This window comes from Anguilla rostrata, chromosome 2 (genome assembly GCF_018555375.3).
Source record: "Anguilla rostrata isolate EN2019 chromosome 2, ASM1855537v3, whole genome shotgun sequence".
NCBI lineage: Eukaryota > Metazoa > Chordata > Actinopteri > Anguilliformes > Anguillidae > Anguilla > Anguilla rostrata.
This window is the reverse complement of record NC_057934.1, coordinates 38,397,758-38,420,790: the sequence shown is the minus strand read 5'-3', so window position 1 is coordinate 38,420,790 and position 23,033 is coordinate 38,397,758. Positions and strand designations below refer to the sequence as shown.

General features: G+C 45.5%; 2 protein-coding genes and 1 long non-coding RNA gene across 3 annotated transcripts; all 3 read left to right on the top strand.

Moving 5' to 3' along the window:
* The first annotated feature begins 456 nt into the window (after window positions 1–456).
* ccdc40 (coiled-coil domain 40 molecular ruler complex subunit) lies at window positions 457–10,606 on the top strand. Its single transcript, XM_064321999.1, has 17 exons — window positions 457–715; window positions 1,622–1,733; window positions 1,856–1,939; window positions 3,146–3,365; window positions 3,881–4,038; window positions 4,131–4,253; window positions 4,371–4,492; window positions 4,918–5,161; window positions 5,484–5,666; window positions 5,799–6,044; window positions 6,494–6,707; window positions 6,979–7,148; window positions 7,317–7,408; window positions 7,558–7,678; window positions 7,957–8,145; window positions 8,843–9,001; window positions 9,268–10,606. Exons 1-17 carry the CDS (start codon window positions 696–698, stop codon window positions 9,517–9,519), a joined length of 2,709 nt encoding a protein of 902 aa, XP_064178069.1. The 5' UTR covers window positions 457–695; the 3' UTR covers window positions 9,520–10,606.
* Window positions 10,607–11,319: 713 nt separating this feature from the next.
* LOC135247969 (RUN domain-containing protein 3A-like) lies at window positions 11,320–22,219 on the top strand. Its single transcript, XM_064322000.1, has 11 exons — window positions 11,320–11,733; window positions 14,057–14,184; window positions 16,178–16,311; window positions 16,768–16,853; window positions 17,416–17,505; window positions 18,333–18,413; window positions 18,772–18,937; window positions 19,192–19,349; window positions 19,844–19,963; window positions 20,345–20,445; window positions 20,991–22,219. The coding sequence occupies exons 1-11, from the start codon at window positions 11,627–11,629 to the stop codon at window positions 21,131–21,133; spliced, it is 1,314 nt and encodes a 437-aa protein (XP_064178070.1). The 5' UTR covers window positions 11,320–11,626; the 3' UTR covers window positions 21,134–22,219.
* LOC135247971 (uncharacterized) lies at window positions 11,743–12,975 on the top strand. Its single transcript, XR_010328341.1, has 2 exons — window positions 11,743–12,644; window positions 12,765–12,975. It is a non-coding gene; the product is annotated as an uncharacterized LOC135247971 (long non-coding RNA).
* Window positions 22,220–23,033: the final 814 nt, after the last annotated feature.

Genomic DNA, 23,033 nt, shown 5'->3' with positions numbered 1-23,033 from the left:
GGGTTTGGTGTATTTCAATTTATTCTGTTCTTTAAAAAAAAACCTCTGCAAGGCAGTATGCTGTAGACCTTGGATCTAAGGTCCTCCCATATCATGCTTCCTGTTTCCATTAAAAGCCGTATAAATTGGTGGATCACAGCATTCAACTTCTTAAACATTTGTAACTACATAAAAATGTTGATCAATTTTGAAACTGCTGAAGTTTTGCAGTAAGGTATTTTGTTCATCATTGTTCTGTTTGAAATTTAAACCTATCTCCAGGAACAACACACAAAAGAACCACCCACGTATTAACATCGATAAAAACATGTGCATTGTGATAGGACTATTTCACAGCAGAAAGGCAGATAATTAAACTGTTAGCTAGCAAACCCCCATAAATATTTTTTGGGAAACCCTGTGCTTCAACCTCTGACGTCATTATTTACGTGCTATAAGTACTGTCTGAACGTCGTATCCATGCACGCTTTGCACTCCACAATGCTGACGTACCAACCTGGCTGTATGGAAGAGACAAACACCATTCAAGGTTGACACTAGCGAAATAGCTCTCCAGCTATTTCGTTGTAAAGGATATATTTTTTGCTACATTGCAGTACTTTGGGACTCAATAGTTGTTGGTATCATATTCGCCATAATTGTAAGACCACTTCACCCTCCTGTCTTAGTTTGCAACGTTGCCTAGCAACACGAACATGGCCGAAGAACACAGCAGGTAATGGAATTGGGGATTTTAATTGATATTGTGATTGTGCTGCACTGCTGAATCGCCAGTCACGGGATTTAAATTAAAGAGCAGTATGTATGTAACCATTCTAGTCATTTCAGAGCTTGATGTTATTAAGTAGTTGCAGCTAAAGTTATACTAGAGGGACTGAATTTCTGTAACCTTCGTATTAGCTTCAGAATTAATGAAGCAATTGCGTTTCTAGCTAAGTTATGAACATATATTTTCATACACACGTACTAGTTTCAAGTGAACAATTCCCAGTCAATGTTTACAAACACGACCACGAGCTAATTATTCTAGTTTAACCCTCTGAAGAGTGGGCTTTTTTGGAATGTTATCTCCAAGTTCTGTGTCCGCGTTCTAGAACTCCATTGCTTTCAATTACCAGTAGTGATAGTTGAATCAGCATTAGAATGTTCATTAGAACGCTCTAATCACGTATTTGTGATCTTACACCTAAAAGGGTTTAACAAGTTAGTAGCTAAGTTTGTAAGCTTCTTTGATTCTTCTGAAAGGGTGTCCAGCAGATACATTTTAAGTAATGTAACTACCTATATTAGCTTTTATCTAGCTATGTAAATGATTTAATGAATTTGCTGTTCTTTGCAGTTTGCTTCTCTTGTTAGATCACAATATCTAGCCTATATATTTAGTAATTAGTATACTCATCCTATTAGTAGGCTACATTTCATCAGAAATGCCGATCAGTGTTTTACCACACATACAGAGAGGTTCAGACCAATTCGGTATTTATGATTCTGCATTAATTATGCTATGAATAATTTAAAGTGTATTTACCAAACAAAATGTAGTTTTATGGAAAAAAAAAATAGAATTGTATCTTATCAGTGGTGTAATGTTTGAATGGTTGTGTTCTACTTTTTACCCAAGCTCAGAGGCTCTGCCTCCTCAGAACTCACTGCAACTATCCATCCCGCCGTCCGAGGCTGTTGGGGCCGAAGAGGAAATGGAGGACGAACTGGTTGTGTTGGACCCAGACCACGTCAGTAATGAAACTCCATTTCCCACTGAGCAGTGTGCAAGACTTGGATATTTTCAATGGCCTTGTTTTGTGTCGTCTTGCCTACATACCTGTTTGACAGCCCCTTATTGTCTTCACTGTAGCCTCTGATGAAAAGGTTCCAGTCTGTTCTGAAGAGCCACCTGGAAAAACAGCTGGAGGATCTCAACACAGATCTGCGTGAGAATGTTCGTAATGTAGACTTCTTCCACTCACTTTTGCAGATTCAAATAATTTTCACATTTTATGCAATTTACAAATCCAGCAGTTTCAACAGATAAGACCCTTGTTTAATGTTCAGAACTCTGAATACAGAACATAAGCGACATCAACAGTTAAAACTCTTCACATGTAAAAACATTATTATTTAATTTTATTTGTTAATTATTATTATTGTAGAAAAATTTCAAACCCACTCTTAGTTTAGGCAATTTTTCTCTTGTTATATTTTATTAAATGCTTTTGGGAAGTCCAAATATGTAATATCATCAGCCTGCTTTAACACAAGACATTTTGCTTACTCAGAGTAGTCCAAGAGGTTTGTTAGCCATTGCCTCCCCCTGCAAAAACTATGTTAGTCCCTTAATATGCATTTTTTTCCAAGGAATAATTCCAATTTGCCCCTAGATTTCAGGACTTTACCTGAGATACATGTTACACAGGTCTGCAGTTTCCCTGATCAGTAATATCCTTCTTGTGGATTGGTATTACATTACCTTGCTTCAAGTCATGTGGTACTTCTGCAGTTTTTAGAATCGTCTTCAGTAGTTGAGTGCTTGGGCAGGCTGGCAACACACCATGCAAGACTATTCATATCTCTAATAATCGACTCCTCTGCTTACCCTGACTCCCTTTGAGGGTGATGCCACCTGGGGCACAGCAGGGGCTCAGCAGTCCTCCCCGTCTCAGGGCTTTGCGCCAGATTCTCTTCCTTTAGGGGCTAAAATTGTTTGAAAACCATGATATCTAGAGATGCCACCACTGTGTGGTGTCCTTTTCTCCCCACCTGCTGGTTGTGCTCCTCCTCCCCTGCTTTGGCCTGCACACAACCTCTCTGAAGGGAATGTTAACCCTTTCTGGAGCTCTAACAATTCCACTCTCCATTGGATGCCAGGAGATTGGTCCTCAAGATTAAAAAGTAGTAAGCATGGAAGTGACTAATGTACCCTATGAACCTCTGACCAATTAAAACCCACTTACCCACCAATCAAACAGAATTGATTCTATTCCAATACATTTAATCATTGGCTTTTAATGGAAATTGTTTTTAATTGAGATAAAATCAGCTTTGGAATAATTGATGTGTGACTGCTCTCACACAGTTGAAGGTATTTACTCATGGTGCACTTGAATAGATTTCTCCTAAGTTTAGCCCTGAGTTTTTGCTTTTGCAGCGGATTGTGGAACACGCCGAGTGTAAGGGGCGGGAGGAGCTGGGTGTGGAAGTGTACTCTGTGCAGCATGAGCTGGCCAGGCTGCAGGCTAACCTGGAAGACCAGCATGATACCAACATGCAGATGGCCGCCCAGCGTCTGCAGGTTCAAGGGCAGCTAGAGGTCATACGCAGCCAGTACCAAACTACCGTAAACCAGAACAGGCAGCAGAGAACGTGCGGTAAGGAGGGATATGGGACTGCTGTGAACTTAGGGATTTAAGCTGCAAACCTAAAACTAAACTGTAAATTGAGCAACATGTATTTGCCCTTATTTTATAACAGATTAAGAGAGACAACTTTCTGGGACAATGCTCATACAAATTGCAAATTGTGATTTAAGCCAAATGAAAATATTCTTTCTTTTTATTCTTGCTGTTTTTCCTTTAGTAATTCTAGGTCAACTTTGCAAATATCAGTAAAAGCCATTGCAGACATCTGCTAAAATGTAATCATATATGTAAATTGTCTTATTTTTAACTGTGATGTGATTTAAGATAAGAGGAAATAGAAGGAACAAGTGAAAGTGCTGGTACCAGATGTCATACCTGATTTGTGTATCCGGTAGTCTGGAAAGTAATTTTTATGTAAGAAAGAGAACAGAACTTGAAGAAGGTGAAGTACATGGAGGAAGGAAGTGGATATTATCAGAAGATAATTTCATGAATATTCATGTTCTGCCTGTCTTTACCCATAGAGTCCCAGCTGCAGACGGAGGTCGACAACCTAGCGCTGCGTCTCTTCTACATGCAAGGAGTGAACAGGGACCTACAGTCTGACATCACCGCTGTGAAGAACGCCTCCCGCAAGGCCCATTCTGAGAAGTCCCAGGCAGCGGAGGAGAAGAATGCGCAGGTAGAGTGTGTGAGGTGTGGGTGTCCTCTCCGTCCTTCTCCTCAGGCAGATAAAGAGGCTGAATATGAGTCCTGTACCCATAACCCTTCCAGGACCTGTACGTGGAGCGCTTGACCAAACAAGCGGAGAGATTGACGGAGCAGATCGGTCTCTACGGTGTCCAGACCGATGAACAATCTGCAGAGACGCAGGTGGCCAAGGAGGCTCTCACAGAGGTAGGCCACAGTCAGCGTGGGGATCACTAGGGCTCCTAATACTGCTGCAGAAACACACAGAGAAATGAATCTGCTTAGCTGATCAGAACAGTAATCTCTCACTGCTGTCTGTCCCAGGCTCAGATGGAGATGGATTCTGTGTTAGTGGAGCAGAAGCAGCTGCTGCAGCACTGGAACAGCAGTCTGCTGGGCATGCGGCGTCGTGATGAGGCAAATGCCGCCATGCAGGAGGCGCTGCGGTGAGAGCGCTGGCCCACACCACGCTACTACACTCTATACCACTCTAGTGCCCTCCATACCCCTCCATACCATTCTACTGCAATCCATACCACTACACTGCCCTCCATACCACTCTACTGCCCTTTATACCACTCTACTACCCTCTATGCCACTCTACTGCCCTCCATACCACTCTACTACCCTCCATACCACTCCACTGCCCTCTATACCACTCTACTGCCCTTTATACTACTCTACTACCCTCTATGCCACTCTACTGCCCTCCATACCACTCTACTGCCCTCCATAACACTACACTGCCCTCCATACCACTCTACTGCCCTGTACTCCACTCCACTGCTCTCCATACCACTCCACTGCCATCCGTACCATTCTGCTGTTCTTCACATCACTGTACTGCATTACACTGCACTAAACCCCGCAGGATGGTGCGAAACCAGGTGCGGCTACTGGACACTGAGATGGAAGGCTTCAAGAAATCGATCACAGACGAAGAGGAGCGCAACGAGCGGCTAACTGTGCTGCTGAATCGCACCCAGCTGGACTGCGATACCTCGCGCAAGCTGATAGCGCAGAGCCAGGCCCAGCAGGAGGCGCTGCAGGCCCAGTACAGCACCTACACGCGCATGCTGCAGGAGACCGAGCAGATGCTGGCCCGCGTGACGGGGGTGAGGCCGCTGTGTAACTGCGTGACCTCTCTGGTCCCTGGGCCACCCTTCATTTGTCAATGAGTAAATTATTAGCAATAAGACTGACGCCTCTGTCAACTCTTACTAATTCCCTATGATACATTGGGAAAAAATTAGCCTTATGTGTTATAGGAGCTAGCACCAGTGTGGTAATATAGCAAGTGTTGTAGCACAGAGTTGTAATGGCAGTGTTGTAGCACAGTGTTGTAATGGCAGTGTTGTAGCACCAGAGTTGTAATGAAAGCGTGTTGTTTGCTACATGCCCGCGGTGCTAGCGCTGTTAGCGTTGTCTGTCGCGCAGGACTGTGCTGTGCGGCAGGGCGAGCTCGACGTGCTGAGGAAACAGATCGAGAAGGAGGCCTCCGTTCGCCTGGAGCTCGAGGACAGGATAATGACCAAGATGCGGGAGCACCTCACGCACGACCAGGCGGCCAAGTATTCCCGCAGGCTGATGGAGGAAATGGCCGCCCACAGGACTGACAGGGTGAGCGCCCCGTGAAGCTGGACGCGGAAAGACTGCTTATCTTCCCCTTAGCGTGAACATTTGAGGGACTTTTTTTTTAGCTTAGCGCCACACTAGACGCGGCGGTAAAGTTGCGTGTGTGTCCACGTGTAGGATCTGCAGCTGTCGCAGCTGGAGAACGAGGTTGCCCAGGTGACGCTGGGGAGCACGGAGGTGACACTGCAACTGGAGTCGCTGGCGCGGGTCCTGGCCGAGCTGGGGAGGCAAATGGACCAGAAGCACAAGCAGCTGTCCGACAAGGAGGCCGAGATGAAGAAGCAGATGACCGTCATGGAGCGCAAGCAGGACGCCATCAGCATCTGCAACAAGAAGATCGATCAGATCCGGGCTGAAACTGGGGTCGGTGCTCCAGAGCTGATGTGCACTTACATTAAACACAGCTGGCACAGTCAGTTCATGGTTAGGTACACCGCTGTGTTTAACATTTACCGCTGAGCTGTGCGGATTGTGTTACTAAACTGTTATGTTTCACACTATCAGTCAATTCTCTTTTTTAGTTCTGAGCATAAACTGTGTTCAACTGGCACCTGAAGGCCTCCGTTAGTATCAAAAAAAAGTTTTTATGTATATCTCTGCAAACATGAGACAAAGATTGGTGTCTGCTGAGGAATTCACATTTTTATGGAGCACAGTTTTTAACAATCATTCAGATGATGAAGGCGAAGTGTTGAATCTTTTTTTGTTGGGATCACTCTTCTCGAGTCAGCTGTGGCTGTGCGTGCCTTTTATTCACATTTCGTAGTGTATGTGCGATTATGCGTGAGACGTGTGCGTTTGCGTGCGCGCAGCACAAGGACATGGGCGTCCTCGAGATCCGTGTGAACAAGCTGAGCAAGGAGCTGGAGGAGGTGGGCGCGGAGATGAAGGAGCAGCAGCAGCACTGGCTGCGGCAGCAGGAGGAGCTGGTGCGGCTCAACCAGGAGCGCCAGGCCCAGGGCGGGGCTCTGCTGGCCCTGCAGACGCAGCTCACCATCCTGCAGCAGAGGAAGCTGCGCCGGGAGGGTGCGTACCGGCCCGCTCGCCGCCGCTACGCTGCAGGGTGCCGCTAACTGCGTGCCTGTCACGGCCTACCCGCTTGTGAGGACTTGCACTGCCCGCTGTTCAGTGTGTGTGTCTGTTGTTGCATTCAGGTCTGTCCTGAGTAGTTAGGCTCTCATTTTTCTGCTGGAGACGAGGGGCTATATCCTGTTTTCCCAAAGTGTACTTGTGTGTGTGTGTGTGTGTGTATGTGTGTGTGTGGCTCTGTTCAAACTTGCGTGTGTGTTGTGCTCAGGTGAAATCCAGCAGGAGAGTCACGAGCTGACAGAGGTGGACAGGAACATGAAGAACTTGATGCTGGACTTGGTGAAGCTCAACACTTTGGTGAACAAGAACAGCCAGCAGCATGAGGCTCTGGAGCAGAGCAATTCCTTGATGGAGAACGACTTCCTGCAAAGACTGAAGGTCAGCCTTAATGCATGTGCAGGAGCACTGCAGTCTGCAGGACTCTCAGTGGTGTTCCCTCTCATACTGTCTGATTCAGCAGGCCCTGCCTGGGTTCAGTGTGTGGAGGAATCATCTACTGTGTGTCTGCGTTGCATTCATGTGTGTGCGTGTGTGTGTGATCTCCAGGAGTGTGAACGGGAATCCATCACCATGCAGATGAAGCACGAGAACATCCAGGAGGAGAAAGAGAGACTGCTCAGCCTGCTAGTGGAGACAGAGTGAGTCACTGAGGCTGCAGCAGCATCCTGGTGCTGCTGTGTGTATGTGTGTGCATGTCAGTTCAAAGGTGAGCGTGTGTGCCCGCATGTGCGTATGCGCAAACGTGTGCACGCGCATGTTTGTGTTCATCTTCGCCTGGGTCTGTCAGGAGGCAGATCATGCTGTGGGAGAAGAAGACTCAGTTGGCCAGGGAGTCCCGGATGGCCGTGGACTCGGAGATCGGCCAGGGAGACATCCGGAGTATGAAGGCTGAGATTCACCGCATGGAGGTCAGTCTCCTGTACATGTATTACCAAGAAAGGAGGAAAGATACCAAAGAAAAAGAAACTGCATGTATATATTTACAGTATTGTAGGAGACAACAAGCAACCAAGTCAAGACGGAACAAAATAGTGACTACACTCCGTGACACTTCAGTGCACAACTCTGTGACTCCACCAGCTTTTGCGTAAAAGATCGGTTATTTGTGCTGTGGTGTAGCGGCGACAGCCAGCTCTGTCGCACGCACGCGATCAGGTTGTACTTGTTTGCCTGCGCATGCATGCAGGTGCGGTATGGACAGTTGATGAAGCAGCAGGGGCGCCTGCTGAATGAGATGGAGGCCATGGTGGCCCGGCGGGGGACCATCGAGACACAGGCCAAGGCCCAGGCCCGAGCCGACAGGAAGCAGCCCACGCACACAGACTTCCGCAGTGTACTGCAGAGCCTGCGCAGAAAGATCCAGGACACGCACAAGGTGGGACTCAGTCCTGACCCACACCCACTGACCCTCCCACTGACCTGCACCCACTGACACTCCCACTGCCCCACAGCTCACTCACTCAGTCCTGACCCACACCCACTGACCCTCCCACTGCCCACTGACCTGCACCCACTGACACTCCCACTGCCCCACAGCTCCCTCACTCAGTCCTGACCCACACCCACTGACCCTCCACTGACCTGCACCCACTGACACTCCCACTGCCCCACAGCTCACTCACTCAGTCCTGACCCACACCTGCTGACACTCCCACTGCCCCACAACCCACTCAGTCCTGACCCACACCCACTGACACTCCCACTGCCCCACAGCTCACTCACTCAGTCCTGACCCACACCCACTGACCCTCCCACTGACCTGCACCCACTGACACTCCCACTGCCCCACAGCTCACTCACTCAGTCCTGACCCACACCCACTGACACTCCCACTGCCCCACAGCTCCCTCACTCAGTCCTGACCCACACCCACTGACCCTCCCACTGACCTGCACCCACTGACACTCCCACTGCCCCACAGCTCACTCACTCAGTCCTGACCCACACCCACTGACACTCCCACCGCCTCATAACCCACTCACTCAGTCCTGACCCACTCCTACTGCCCTACAACCAAACTTGGTTGAACGTGAGAGCATGCGCTAGAATATCTCATGATTGTGTATTACTAGCAAGTGAAGGAGTCGGACGGCGTGATTGAAGAACTGCAGGACGCCCTACAGACCATGAGCGCCAACCTGAGGGAGAAGCAGCAGCAGCTGAATGATCTGCAGAGTGCCAGCGCGGTCCGGACCTCAGACCTGCGCAGTCTGCAGGACTCCAAAGAGCGGGTCGGCCATTAACACTGCCCTTCAGTGACACTCCCTCGTTCCTACGCACTGAGATATCCACATGGATGCATTCGTACAATGTAGCATAAGCACACTGTGACATACAGTACCGACATGAGTGAGACTATTAACACACTTTGCTGTCTGTGACTCCCGCGGTTACCTTAAGTGTGTTATGAATGCTAATCGTTTCGCCTGTCTCTCACCTGTCTCTCTTAGTGAATCTGTGTCTCTTTCTCATCTGCACGTGCGTCTCTGTGTTCCAGAACCTGACGAGGCTGATCGCGCTGCAGGCCCGGGCCAAGCAGCTGCAGGTGGCGCGGGAGGGGCGGTACAACTTCGTCTCCGCCAGCGAGTCGGCGCTGGAGCCCGCCAAGCAGCGGCTGGAGGAGAGGCTGCACACCGTCAGCACCGTCCTGCACCGCGTGTGCCAGGAGTCCCCCCAGCACGAGGGGGCGCTGCGCCACGTCTCCCTCATCCTCACCAACCGCCTCGAGAACCAGCAAGAGACCCCATGACGGCCATTTGAAGCGGACGCAGGGGAGAGGAGACACTAAATGTCCTCGAAGCGGCAGGGATTTCCACAGAAACAAAAATGAATGAATCATGATAATTTGATTTAGTCCTCTTGTATTTGTTATCATTGACTACTACAGATGTAAATGAGTCTTAAATGTCCAAATTGGCAAAGTGATTGGGTAATTGAGCTGCATAGAATAACATAAAGTTGCAGGGCTGTGGCTTGGACTGTACACCTGGACCTCATACTTGGAACTGTGTATAGCTCTGGGATTTATACTGCTTCTGTGTGGTTCATCCAGACTGTAAATCCTTTACTGTACATGTGGATGAAATGATCCTGCTCTCCACTGTCTTCTGTATGTCCCCATGCAGACGCATAGGTTTTGGGGGAGACGGAGACATGTCACCCCCAATATTTTCATATGAATTAATTGCTAGACTAGTTAGTATGCTTGAGACTTGACGTTTGACTATGTGAGACCAGTTGGTCCAGCAGTGTGTCTCCCCCCAATTTTTTATGAATCCTATGTCAAAATTCTGCCCCTGTATAACACTGCATGAAAAATTGAGTTTCTGGCAGATACCCAACCTTTTAAATTTCAATAAAATTTGGAGTATTTTGGTCAGTTTCCCCATGTCAACACACAAATTTCCAGAAACTTCTTCACGCTCAAGGTCCACGTCTGTGATTTGGGATTTCCGGACTCCGGTAATCCCAATTAATTCATGGGTTCTGTAAACGCTGAAATTTATTGCTGAGTCCTGAGATGTGGATGGCCATGTATGGTAATTTATGCTAAGTGTCTGGATAAGGGAATGTGTCCGTTTTCTGACTTGTGTCCACACGTAAATGCAACATTCCATGCAGTGTAAGCAACCAAGGAAGGTTTTGCACTCCCTGAGAGAGGTTCATAAGATTAGAAAATTGTATGGATTTTCATACCCATCTTCCTATAGATTTGAGTGATTGGCAGAGTGAATAACCAGTAAGTTATTGCATTTTGATTAGGTCTCTGTCTTTTCTGAAAATAAGTTGTTGCTTGCTTGTCTATATGTTAGTGCCGTTTGTTTTGCAGGCTTGCAGATGACTAATGAAAGCCTTGGGACTTTGTATGCAATTATAAGAAAGCTCCACTAGGAGGAGCTGAGTATATTGTAATTTTTCTAGAATCTCGATTCAAAATGCATGCAATAACACCACTTATTTTACATTAAGAGCAGATTGAGAATTAGAGTTTGTGCTCGTATGTTGGAAGGAGTGTAGGCTCTCTTGTTCATTTGTCCATAGCAGCTGTCCTGAAGGCCAGTTGAAGGGGTGGGTCATTTTCGTTGCAGTTCAATTGGATTGTTGTCCAAATAACCAAAGTGTTTACATTGAATTGAAATACTTTGTCCACTGTGGCAGTGCAAATCCCTAAGTACATAAAAGGTAAAACTTGCACTCAAAAATAAAATAATTAAGATCTCATTAATGTAGTACCGTACATGTAACATGTTTACACTGTTTCAGCAGGGCAATTAACAATACTGAAAATATAGAATGAGACGAATTAAACAAAATTGTAGCAATGGACCAATAAAAAAATATATTTGTATGTTAAATATTGTATGATGTGTATAAGCTATATGATATTGCATGTGACTGTGATTTCTGATAAAGGTGCGCTGTAAATAATTTAATTGTGTCCGTAAACGTGCGTATGGAATTTTTTCTGGCTTTCCATCCACCGCTGTGGGTGAGTTGAGATCATCAGTAAAGTCAGAGGGGAGGGGTATAGAAGGGGAGGGTTGATAAGGAGTGGAGACAGAGGACGCTAGGCAAACCGAGATCGTGAACACAAGCGGAAAGAGTCCTGTCATTTGGTCAAGGAACCAAACGTGTGTTTTGCCGTGACACGCGGAGTCAGACAGGAATGTGAAATAAGGTAATCTGTACGGACGTTCCAAAGGTTCAATTGCTTCCCTCCGTTGGACTGGATGCCCTTTATCTTTTTGCCCAGCATCCGTCCTTCCTTGACACAGGAGTCCAGCGAGTTTTTGTATGGCGTAACAAGGGAGGGGTTTCGCCGTCTATGGTTACAGTGGGCTTCGTGCCGCCTCTGAATGGAATCGAGCTGTGTCCAGTCAGCAATGGCTATGGGTCTATCATCGAAAAAAGCATCCTCTCGAAGCGTTGCCGTGGAGCGCAAAAATCTCATCACAGTTTGCAGGTAATGCATAAGCTATCATTGCAGGGGTAATTGAACGTGGCTGTGCTAGTTGTTCTCAGATGGTTAGATTAAATTGGCTACCTACTGGAATTGCTCAAAATTGAGTTGAATAAATTGAGTTGTTTCATTTGATGTTGTCCTGGGTTTGTCAGTGGTTTGTTTTGGCCATAAAAGAACCTTCCAATGTATCTGGCTCGATTAGCTAGTTAGCTTACCTTAGGAGGTGTAGGCCTGCTGCGGTTTCAAAATTGTCGAGAAGACAAAGCAATCTGTTCATATTAGCTAGTGAGTCATATCGTTATAAATTGCCCTCAGTGCAAATACAAATATTGTTAATATTTTACACATCTACAAACTATATTTATATGAATAATAAAGGCAATTGGGATTGATAATGGTGACATTTTGCTGGGCAGCTCTCCCTGAATATAAGCAGAAGACTCAACCCTATAGTTTAATTCTTGTAGAGGGTGATGCATTTCGCCGCACGAATCATTTGATTTTTAGAAGATAACATTGTGTGCTGTTGCGTTTTTTTGGAAGGGTGTTCAAAAGGATGCAGTAAATCCACCATGATCGTCGCCATAGAATGTGTCACGGGCCTAGCTGAGGGGGCCGCCGTAGCCTATATGTTATTTTTTTCCAACAGGAATGTCAGGGGGTGGTATCGTTGCTATGACGACAACCTTCTCGGGACAAGGACGTAGCTTTCTAGCCCGAAGGACCACTGTCAGCAGAACATCAGCCATATCAAACGCCACAGTGAAGAAACATAATGTACTCGTTGCGAAAATTAAGCTGTGGGGCTTCGGATTGAAGTATTCCAAAGTCTGTGGTTGCGACCTTTATCATCACTTATGGCGGCCTGAGTTGATACAATGTTGCCTACAATGCCCTGCGCCCGGTTGATGGTTAGCTAAATATAGAATGGTCTGAAGGACCGAAATAGATCAAACTGCTAAGCTATGGGAATCATAATAATAATGTCTTCTAGATTCTGAACAACACTCTCCTGCCTTTTTTGGTTGCAGATAGATCCTGCTTCTCAAAGACCAGCAGTGGATTCTGTATGACTTGTAAATACTAGACCGTGGCAGTCAGAGAGTGTCATTGGCTATCTTGGACAGTGGGACGATTGTCTTGTTGTCATGGGAACACTGTGGCATGGCTGAAGGAGACATTGTTGCTCACAAGACAATTGATGGTGAAATAAAAGGCAGTGTGCCCAAACTGTTAAAATAAGCGTATTAGATTAGAGCTTTATTTGTCTTCAACAGGAGATTCATTTTCACATTCTGCCAGAAACAGGCTAGATAGACACATACATCTATATGTGCATAGCAAACACACATTGACATAATGCAAAGCCTATACATCAGCTAATAATATTATGTCAGGTGCCATGTTTTATACAGAAGTTCCTGAAGTGAGCAGTTCTGCTATAGCACCATTCACACTGCTTCAGTAACTAGGTGTTATCAAGATAGCGTAGCCAATATTGTTAGAGCAAGGCCACTCTTCCTCATACACACATCACCATCTAAATATGTAATTCTCTCTACCTGTCAGAGAATTCACAAAACAAAGACCAGCGAAGCGTTATGTCATGAGGAGTCATGAATGGAATTTACAGTGTGTCAGCACTGTACTCATCCAATCACTGATGAGAAATGGCTTTGAGAAATTTGATTCCGGCACATCAGTCCTGCTCACCACTTGTATCGGCATATCCAAGCCTGCCGGAGTAAGATTACAGGAACTACATAATTTAGAATTGATCACATGGTTTTACATCCCAGTGCATGATAAGCTGCTGTGGATTGTTCTCTGTCATGTTGCTTGACTTCTTTTTGTAATGGAAGTGCATGGCTAAGATGTACTCTTTGACTTTTATCTCAAATGTCATTTCAGCGCTGATATTAAATTAGATTCATTTAGCTGATGTTCTTATATCGAGCTTCGTACCGTGTACTGTAAGAGAACATTGCAGCAGGAAATGATGGCAAAAGACCTCTGTCACTGAGATGAGATCTGTGCAGTGTCAGACCTAGAGCCAATTCCTGGATGAGGGCGTAATGCGATTCTACACCGGAATTCTGTGGTATGCCGGTAATGTTCATCATAACACTTTGGCCCACGTTAGTTCTCGTGTCTCCTCGATGACATCACTGCTGTCTGGCTAATGGTGTACCCTGCGGTGATGGCTTGATTGCTTAGCTGATGGTGATGTCACCTCGGGACACCCCCTCCATGTTGATACCCTCATCCGCGGTAACGGTACGCCCTTTAGCCTCATTCGCCGTGTGGTGTGTGTCGCGGGCAGGTTCTCTGTGAAGACGCTGCTGGAGAAGTACACGGCGGAGCCCATCGACGACTCCTCCGAGGAGTTCATCAATTTCGCTGCCATTCTGGAGCACATCCTCAGCCACCGCTTCAAGGGGAGCTCTGCAGGTAAAGGGCATCCACGCGGGGGGTTGTCTGTGTTTGGAGACTAGGGAAAAGGGCTGGCATTTTCCCTCCAATCGGGCCGTAGAGACTAAAGTGGCTGCAATGTGCGGTGACGTGGAAGGGAATGGAGTCAATTCAGGGGAAGCAAGCGGCTCAAAAAAGAAGGGAATATTCTCCTATCTTTATCATAATGGATTCATATTGCCCCACCATGCATGTAGGAATGGATTAATATGATGATCTATGATGATCTATTAGTGACATAAACAGACCATTTTGGCAATCCAGTCTGATCACACAGGGACAAACCACTTTTTGAACACAGAAACACAGATTAAGCCTACTCCTAGACTAAATTCAGTTCTCTTCAAAATTTAGTCCTGGTCTGAGCTTAATCTGTGTCTGTGAAACCAGCCCTTAAGGGTTGTGTTTAAACTGAGACATGGCAAGCTATTCCATTCATTAATTCATAAAACGTTTTCTTGTGTTGAGGGTAGAATGAGAATTATTTCAATTCATTCCTCATAAATTGCTGGCATTGCTTGTTAATAGCTGTGTGCTTATCGTACAGACTATTAACTCCGATAATATAATTTCCCCCATATGAAGCATCTTACTTTTGGGGATCCTGAATTTCATTTACCAAGGGTCTACCTGGTCGGTATATATTACTGTTAATATGTATGCAATATGAGTAGAGATATTAACAAATGATAATGCATGTAAGTTATGAATATAAAATTAAGAAAATTCAGTGACTAATATCCACACTATATTATTAACACCTTGTTCTTCACTGTATGGATTGGTGAATACCCCCAAACCTCTTGCTATGTGTAACTACTTCATATTATCATCATATCACTCAATGTAAATGGCTCCATCGCCCCTCCCTGACACGCGCGCACACACACACACACACACACACACACACGTGTACATGCACCATGCTGCTCTCTGTAGGAATGATGGGATGTTTGCCACCTGCTTATACTTCAGTTACATTAATGGATGCACTATCACCTCCGAATGAGAACTCTGTGGCTCCCCTGTTCCCCTCCTTATTAGAGCCTGACCGATATGGGATTTTTGAGTCCAATACCAATTTTCTAGGGGGAAAATTCACCGATCACTGATATGGCAGCCGATATAGTGAATTTTTGAGCTGGAATGAAAATAGACCTTTTCTATGTGGATTGTGGACAGATTTTGTACTGATATAACTATGCAAAGGTACAAATAACAAATAATGTTAAATATTCTTTAATAAAGTTATTATATTATTATTATTATAATATTAACATTATTAACACTGTCAACCAATAGAAATGAACACTGAGAAAATAGTTCCAGGTCACATGAACCTTGCTGATGTTGTGGGCAGCGAGAAACACTAGATGGAGTGCTAGGAGCGCCCATGTGTCAGTGTTAAAAAATAAATCAAATTATCGGTCCTACATATCGGCCACACATGGTCCTTGACTACCGATACAGATATGGTCCAAAAATGCAAATATCGGCCCAATATATTGGCCGTCCGATATATCGGTCGGGCTCTACTCCTTATCCCTCCCTGTAGCAAGCTATAGTGAGGGCTCCCCCTGCTGGAGACAATGCCCTTTAAGCACATCAGCAGCAGGTCCCGGCCTCTGATATATCACACCTTTTAGGAGGGTGGAGGGGGAGTCAGAGATTTCCTTAATGGCTTCCAGGAATGGATTCAGATAGCCTTCTCTTTCCTTTTTTCTGCCTGAGTGGTGATGTGTGATTGTGTGCTTTTGCATACTACTTAAATATAGCTACCAAAATAATTCTCCCAAGCGCACCTCCCAACTATCCTGATACAAGCATGCATGCACTAATCTCAGAATTATCTAGCATGTTTGTAATGTGGAGTGATTGAATGGCTTTAGTGTGCGTTTGTTTGTGTGGGTGTGTGTTTTTTACTTTTCTGCGTAACGTAATCGGCATCCCTTGGCTGTGTGCGCGGTGTCAGGTCCGGGCAGCTGGTTCAGCTACGATGGACAGCGCAGTTTCTGGGACTTCATCCGCCTGGCCTGCAGCAAGGTGCAGAACAACTGCATCGGCAGCATTGAGAACATGGAGAACATCAACACCTCACGGGCCAAGGCAAGAGCCGCCGCGGTCTGACGCCGGACACTGCTTTAGACGCGTCATATCTGCGCCACAGCATTTACCGTACAGCACATGCAGAGCGAGGCCAGTACACACATAGCTCCCAGCGCAGTCATGGTCTGTGTAACCCCCCCCCCCCCCACCTGTTTTGCCTGCAGTAGACATTTAACTGCAGTGACTGGTTAAGAGCAGAGGCTCCAAGTGAACAAAATATCCAGGGGACTATTGAGTTAGAGGAAGGAATGAGTAAAGTCCTGCAAATGGACCACTCCCTAAGTAGGACCAGCCAGGACATTTGTGTTGTTAGGAACTAGGTGCACTGTCAACAAGGGAGAGACTAATAGTAGTGGTTTAGTAAAGACAGGAGAAAACTAAGCCATTTTACTGGGCATGATGTTTGTAAAGTCAGTAAGTTGATCAGGAGGTTGAGTGACTGTCTCTGTGTCGCAGGGTCGAGCCTGGATTCGAGTGGCCCTGATGGAGAAGCGGCTGTCGGAGTACATAGCCACAGCCCTCAGAGACACGCGGACAACTAGGTCAGCACTGCACGGTACAGCAAAGCAGAACACAGTGCCGCAGAGCACAGCATTCCGCTACAGCACAGCACAGGGACAGCCTGTATGGGAACACTGAGCCAGCAAAACAACACTGCCCACGTCAGCAAAGACGCTGCATAACAATGAATGACAAACAGCACTTTACTCCTGGTGGGCTGTTTGGGGCTGCACTTGTTTCACTTTATGGCTTGAGCTAACTGCTTCCTGTGCGGCTGATTGTTTTAAGCCAGAGCTCTCTCGCTATCTACCGTGTTCATTCTGATTAGCTGGGGTTTGTCAATTATTACTGATGCCATCAGCTTAAGCAGTTCAGCTCCTGTTTTTTCAAGCCACTGGAATATGCAGTGTAACACGCACTGAACTCCGTCACATGGCTGAGCAGTAGAATGTACCAAACAACTGGCCAGTAACAGAAGTACACTGCAGAGAGAAATACGCTGTACTGTAGAGCTCAACAGACAACACTTCAGTTTGATATTTAACCGTGAGCTTCTATAGTGTGTGAATAGTTACGGTTTGAATGGTTATCTCTGTGATGCAGGAGGTGCTATGATGATGGTGCCATTATGCTACGGGAAGAGGCCACTGTGCTGACAGGCATGCTCATCGGACTTGGTGCCATAGACTTCAGGTGACCTTGCGCCCAATGCATCTTTACTCTGTCTGTGTGGATGGAAATACAGAGCCTTGTTTCCAGTGTCTGTAACTGCTTCATTGCAAACTGCCCTGGAGTCAAACACGTGAGCCCTTAGATGATGTGAATCATCAGTATGGAAATGTCCTTCAGCTTCTTTGTTGGGCTCCTTTGTCAAAAAGCCACTTCTGTGTTGATCCAAGGAAATTGACTCTTATTCAAATTGAATTACCCTTAACAGTTGTAAATCACCTTTAGACTTGTTGGAAGAGCTGGCGGTTTCAATAATATGATCTGCATTGAAGCTGCTATATGAATTAATTGTGCATTGAAAATTATTTGGTAGCTTACAAGGCTCCTGGTGAAAGCAGTGAGGCCAGCCATAATTCATAAAAGAGAGTATTCAGTTTGCATTCCTTTGTGCTGTGGCCAATGTGTTCTGGCCAATGTTGAAGCTCTTGAGGTGTTAAGAAGGTCTGTGGATGGAATATCAGCATGGAATAGGCAGAATGTGGGGATAACAGTTTTCGGTGCAAAATTCAAAGAATTTGATATCTTATTACTGCTTTAAAACCTTTGTTTGCCAATTGCTTGTTTTCATTAGGTTGTAACTAATCACTGTGAATATACCACCATCATCATCAGTCTTTAAGTAGTGGTGTAAAACTCTGAAGCGGTGACCTAACATGTGTCACATGTTAATTAATGGACTCTGGTTGTACCAACTACACAAAATTCTTTTCCTGGCCATTCTTATAAGATCATCTTGTCATGAACGTATGACACATTAAGTTATTGCCTGAATGTCATGTTTTCTCTCCCAGTTTCTGTCTGAAGGGTGAGGTGTTGGATGGAAAGTCTGTGGCAGTAATCGACTACACGCCCTACCTGAAGTTCACTCAGAGGTAAGGGCAGAGGCGAGATGGGCTCCACAGGAATATGTAACATGGTCCCTTTGATAGTGTGTGTCATGGTCCCTTTGATAGTGTGTGTCATGGTCCCTTTGATAGTGTGTCTCATGGTCCCTTTGATAGTGTGTCTCATGGTCCCTTTGATAGTGTGTCTCATGGTCCCTTTGATAGTGTATGTATTTGTCAGCTCATGTTTAATGTGTGGAATATAGACAGTCTTCACTATTTGTGTATTTTTGTGACGTGTATCTACAAACTGCTGTGTTTGATTTACTTAAGCATGATGAGCGCCTTTTAGGATGTCTAAGACTCATCTGTGTGTTCGTTTGTGCACGCGTGCGTGTCTGCGCAGCTACGACTACCTGAGCGATGACGAGGATCGGTGCAGCGTGGACAGCAGCACCAGCGACGACAGCGTCCCCGAGCACCCCTACATCCCGCTGGTCACCGACGAGGAGAGCTGGAGCAACAAGTGCCGCAAGATGGAGCAGAGGTTCAAGATCGTCTATGCCCAGAAGGTAAACTGTCACCAGGGTCTCGGTTACATTTAATTGTAATGCCGTTATGCCCTTATCATTTAAAAACATTTTTACAGTGGGATGCTTCCTGTAGGCTGTTCCCTGTTGAATGTCAGAGCCATTTGCAAAAATACATCTGTAAAAATGAATGAATAAATAAAACATTTAAAGTTAATGTGCCCTGTGAGGTGCCCTCCTGTGCTGTGCTCCATGGCTGTGCCCCCTGTGCCTGGCTACGCTCCCCTTCCCCGCAGGGCTACCTGGAGGAGCTGGTGCGCCTGCGGGAGTCCCAGCTGAAGAACCTGGAGACGGAGAACAAGCGGCTGACCCTGCGGCTGGAGGAGCTGCGGCAGCAGAGCGAGCAGGAGAAGAAGGAGCTGGAGGGCATCGTGCTGGAGCTGCAGGAGCAGCTGTGAGCGGGGGACACGGGGGGACACGGGGGGACAGAGGGGCACAGGGGGACATGGGGGGACAGAGGGGCACGGGACAGAGGGTCATGGGGGGGACGGGGGGCAGAGGGTCATGGGGGACAGGGGGGACAGGCAGACAGAGGGACATGGGGGGACAGACGGATGGATGGACAGAGACTGGTTCAAAGTCCAGTTCAGACACGTACTGGCAAAGTTGCGGAGATGCAGGTGCACTTGTTGATACTCGCTCTGCCTGACACACACAACTGAAATCAGGTGGGAAACCTTCTAAAGGTGGGATAGTGATATACAGTTAGGCTTATTAAATATCCAGCTGATTATATTGCAGTTTTTAAAAAACACATTCTCTTCTTCAGATTTCTCACACACATACTGACACACACACACTTTTGCACACTGACACATGCACATGCACATGCACACACACAGTGCAGGTAGTGAGATATTTTGGTGCTGTTATTTACTGTCTGTCCAGGACGAACCTGATCCCCTGCGATTCTAACCACCTGGCTAAGGATCTGTCCATCCCGTTGGTCAACCAGTGGCCCTCGCTCCAGACCTTCAACAACCAGGAGGATGTCAAGCTCTTCCGCAGGTGTGCTTCCCATCAGTCGCCACATGGATTTTACAATATTTAGATGTCATTTTTATAATGAATACGGTAGTGTCGGTGCATCTGTCAGGAAAATTTAAAGATACAAATATAGAGAAGGTGCCTAGTCCATGGAAATGAGCATGAAGCAATAAGGCTTTAGGATGGCACTCTTCTAGAAATATTTTGTTAAGTCAAGGTAAAAATAAACACTGACGTGTTTTGGAGCGAAGTTGCTTCATCAGAGTGCATGGACATTGTGTCAAACCGAATGAAAAGGGAAATTTAGGCCTTGTCACTTCAATCAGAAATTTTGTAGAAGAATCGTCATGAAACCAATGAATCTGTCCGTCTGTCTGTCTGTCTGTATGCGTGTGTCTGCAGGAGAAGCTTTCCTAGTGTGGAACAGCTCTCCACTGAGGTCAGTCTGGACTCTGAATCCCACAAGGAAGGGAAGCAGAATGGAGAAGCCTGGTGCACAACGGGTACTGCGCACGCACAGACACACTTAACAACACATTCATAGTAAATTTATAAAGGATAAATCTGTAAAAAGAGGGATAAAGAAATGGTTTCATCTTGTAGATAGAGTAGACCATGACGTCTCTGCTGTAGAAGGTGTCACAAAATATGTTTATTGATTGTTTATTGATGATTTATTTGCTTTGCTTCTTTTTGTTTTCTTAGTTTAAAAAAAAAATACTCTGCTTTGATTGTGTATTACTATTACTATATTTGTGTGTGTATGTATATATTAAATCTTATTTTTCACTTTGGTTTTTATTTTTATGCATGCCTGTCTTGTGTCCTGTGTATTTATTTCCACTTGCTTTTTCGCTCTATTGGGTATTGTTTTGTGTGTCATGATTATTTGAAAATAATAACAATATAATTTTTTTAAAAGCTTTGCATTGATTTGGCTATACTTTGATATAAGTACATGACATCATTGATGTACATGATGGACATGTAGAGCTGTCATTGTCATTTAGATTTTGACGTGTTGCTTTCAATGCTTCCTCTCCCCAAGGAAAAGACTACACCCCCTCCATGCTAGGCTTGTGTGGGTCTCTGGCCTCTCTACCCAGCTGCAAGTCCCTGGCCAGCCTCAAATCCAGCGAGTGCCTGGTAAACATCAGCACAGAGGCCAGCCCTGCCCTTTCTCCCAGCTAGGGGGCGCCATCCCCCCATCTTTGTACGAGGAGCCAGTGTGACGGCTCTGTGGTGCACGGCGCCCGCTCCTGACCGCAGTGTGGGCCTCTGTGCCTTCCTTGGCCTTGACCCTGCTAACCAACACCCACAACCATCTCTACTCCATCCCCCCTCCTCCCCCAAACAACCCCCCCCCCCCCCACAGACTATTTTGTTGCACTGCAAGTAAGGTGGAAGACAACCCCCACAGAGAAGAGAATGAAGGATGCAGCGTGTCTTTCCCTGAGGATTATGTTTGTGTCATTGTACGATGAGTCGACAACAGCTGGGTCGTCCACAGCTTCAGTCCTCCTTCAGCCCCGCCCCACTACTTCCCTCAGACTCTGTTGGATCTCTAGAATATATCTGTTGGAATTTTTCCATGTATAGAATGTCATTGGCGCTATCATACCATTTCATTCCAGAACTACAGAACTCACAAAAAATGTATTTCTGCCCTTCTCTCCACTTATTTCGGTGTCCAGTTCTATACCTGATATATCTATCTATTTATGTCTGTCTCTGTCTTCTCAGTCTATCTATAATATCTCTCTATCTGTCCATGGTAGGTAAAACAAAAAAAAAAAAAAGAGCCGGGACTGACAACTATCAGGATTTTCCTCTTAAAAACTGAAAGAGCAGGCTACTTTTGGCCTCTGACTCTCCGCCTGGGTTAGTGTCTTCGGTGTATTTGAGTAGTAGCTAACAAAATGGCTGCCAGATGTGTGACCTGTGTGATCTGTGAATGCATATGATTGTTGCGATGTGTGTTGATTTTTTCAAGCATGGAACCTCTCTGCCCATTATTAAAGATAAAATTCCCATAGGAAGTGGGGTTGGCATTCATTGCCCTGACTAAAATGTCTGTATGGATGAACATGTGGATGTATGTGTGCAATTACTGAAATTTTTCTGCTTTATTTTTCACGATTATTGTTAATGGTTTAATTTATAAAATTGTTCACTGGTCTGCATTTTGGTTTGTTTGTTTTTAATTACATATATTTTAATGGCTATGCTGGCTGTCACCTTACATTGCAATAAAACTGCCTTTTTGTCATGTCCTTATATGGCACCTCTTCATTGAATGGTTTGCATGGCTCTGTTCTGTGCAGGCTTTTGTGGTGGTACTGTTTGTGTGTATTTGATGGGTGCTGGCCCTTCGTAGATGTAATGATTATTACTAATCCCTGGCTGAACTACAGCAAAATGTTAGCAGTAATGGCAGGATGTAGAACAGATTTGACCGAAGGACATTTGACTAAAGGAACACTATGTCTTATGACCAACTGAAGCATAGATAGGCCAGTATGACAGCATGCGGTTTATGGAGCACCCGTGGTTCTTTTGTCAGATGTTAAATGAGAGGGAAGGTGCTTGACATGATAGTATATCAATCAGCTTTATGCGTGAACTTGGAAACCATTAGAAGTGTGCTGGTTACTCTAGTTCATTTCAAGCTCAAATTATTGTAGATGTACATAATGAATGGTAAGGTAAACTGAATTTTTTTTTTTTTTTTGAGGAATCTTGTAAAAACCCTAAATCATTTTGAAAATGTCTTGTCAGTCCTCAAAGATGTCTGTGAACGGTGTAATCCATACATTAATATTATTACTATGTTGAAGCAAATCTTCCATAGAAAGCAGCATCACTATGATTACAATTGTTTTAAATTCAATGGAACCGTTCATAAATGTAAAAGAAACTTACAAATGGTAAGCTTCCAGCTGATGACTGTGTTGTATTTGCAACTCAATGATTTTGTGTTGCTAATACCCTTGGATGAAATACAAGTGGAATAATTTTGATTCCGGGAACGCTCAATGCTCTGGTCAAATATCTTTCTCCTCCTCCACTGAACGAGTGGTTTGTGTTGTAG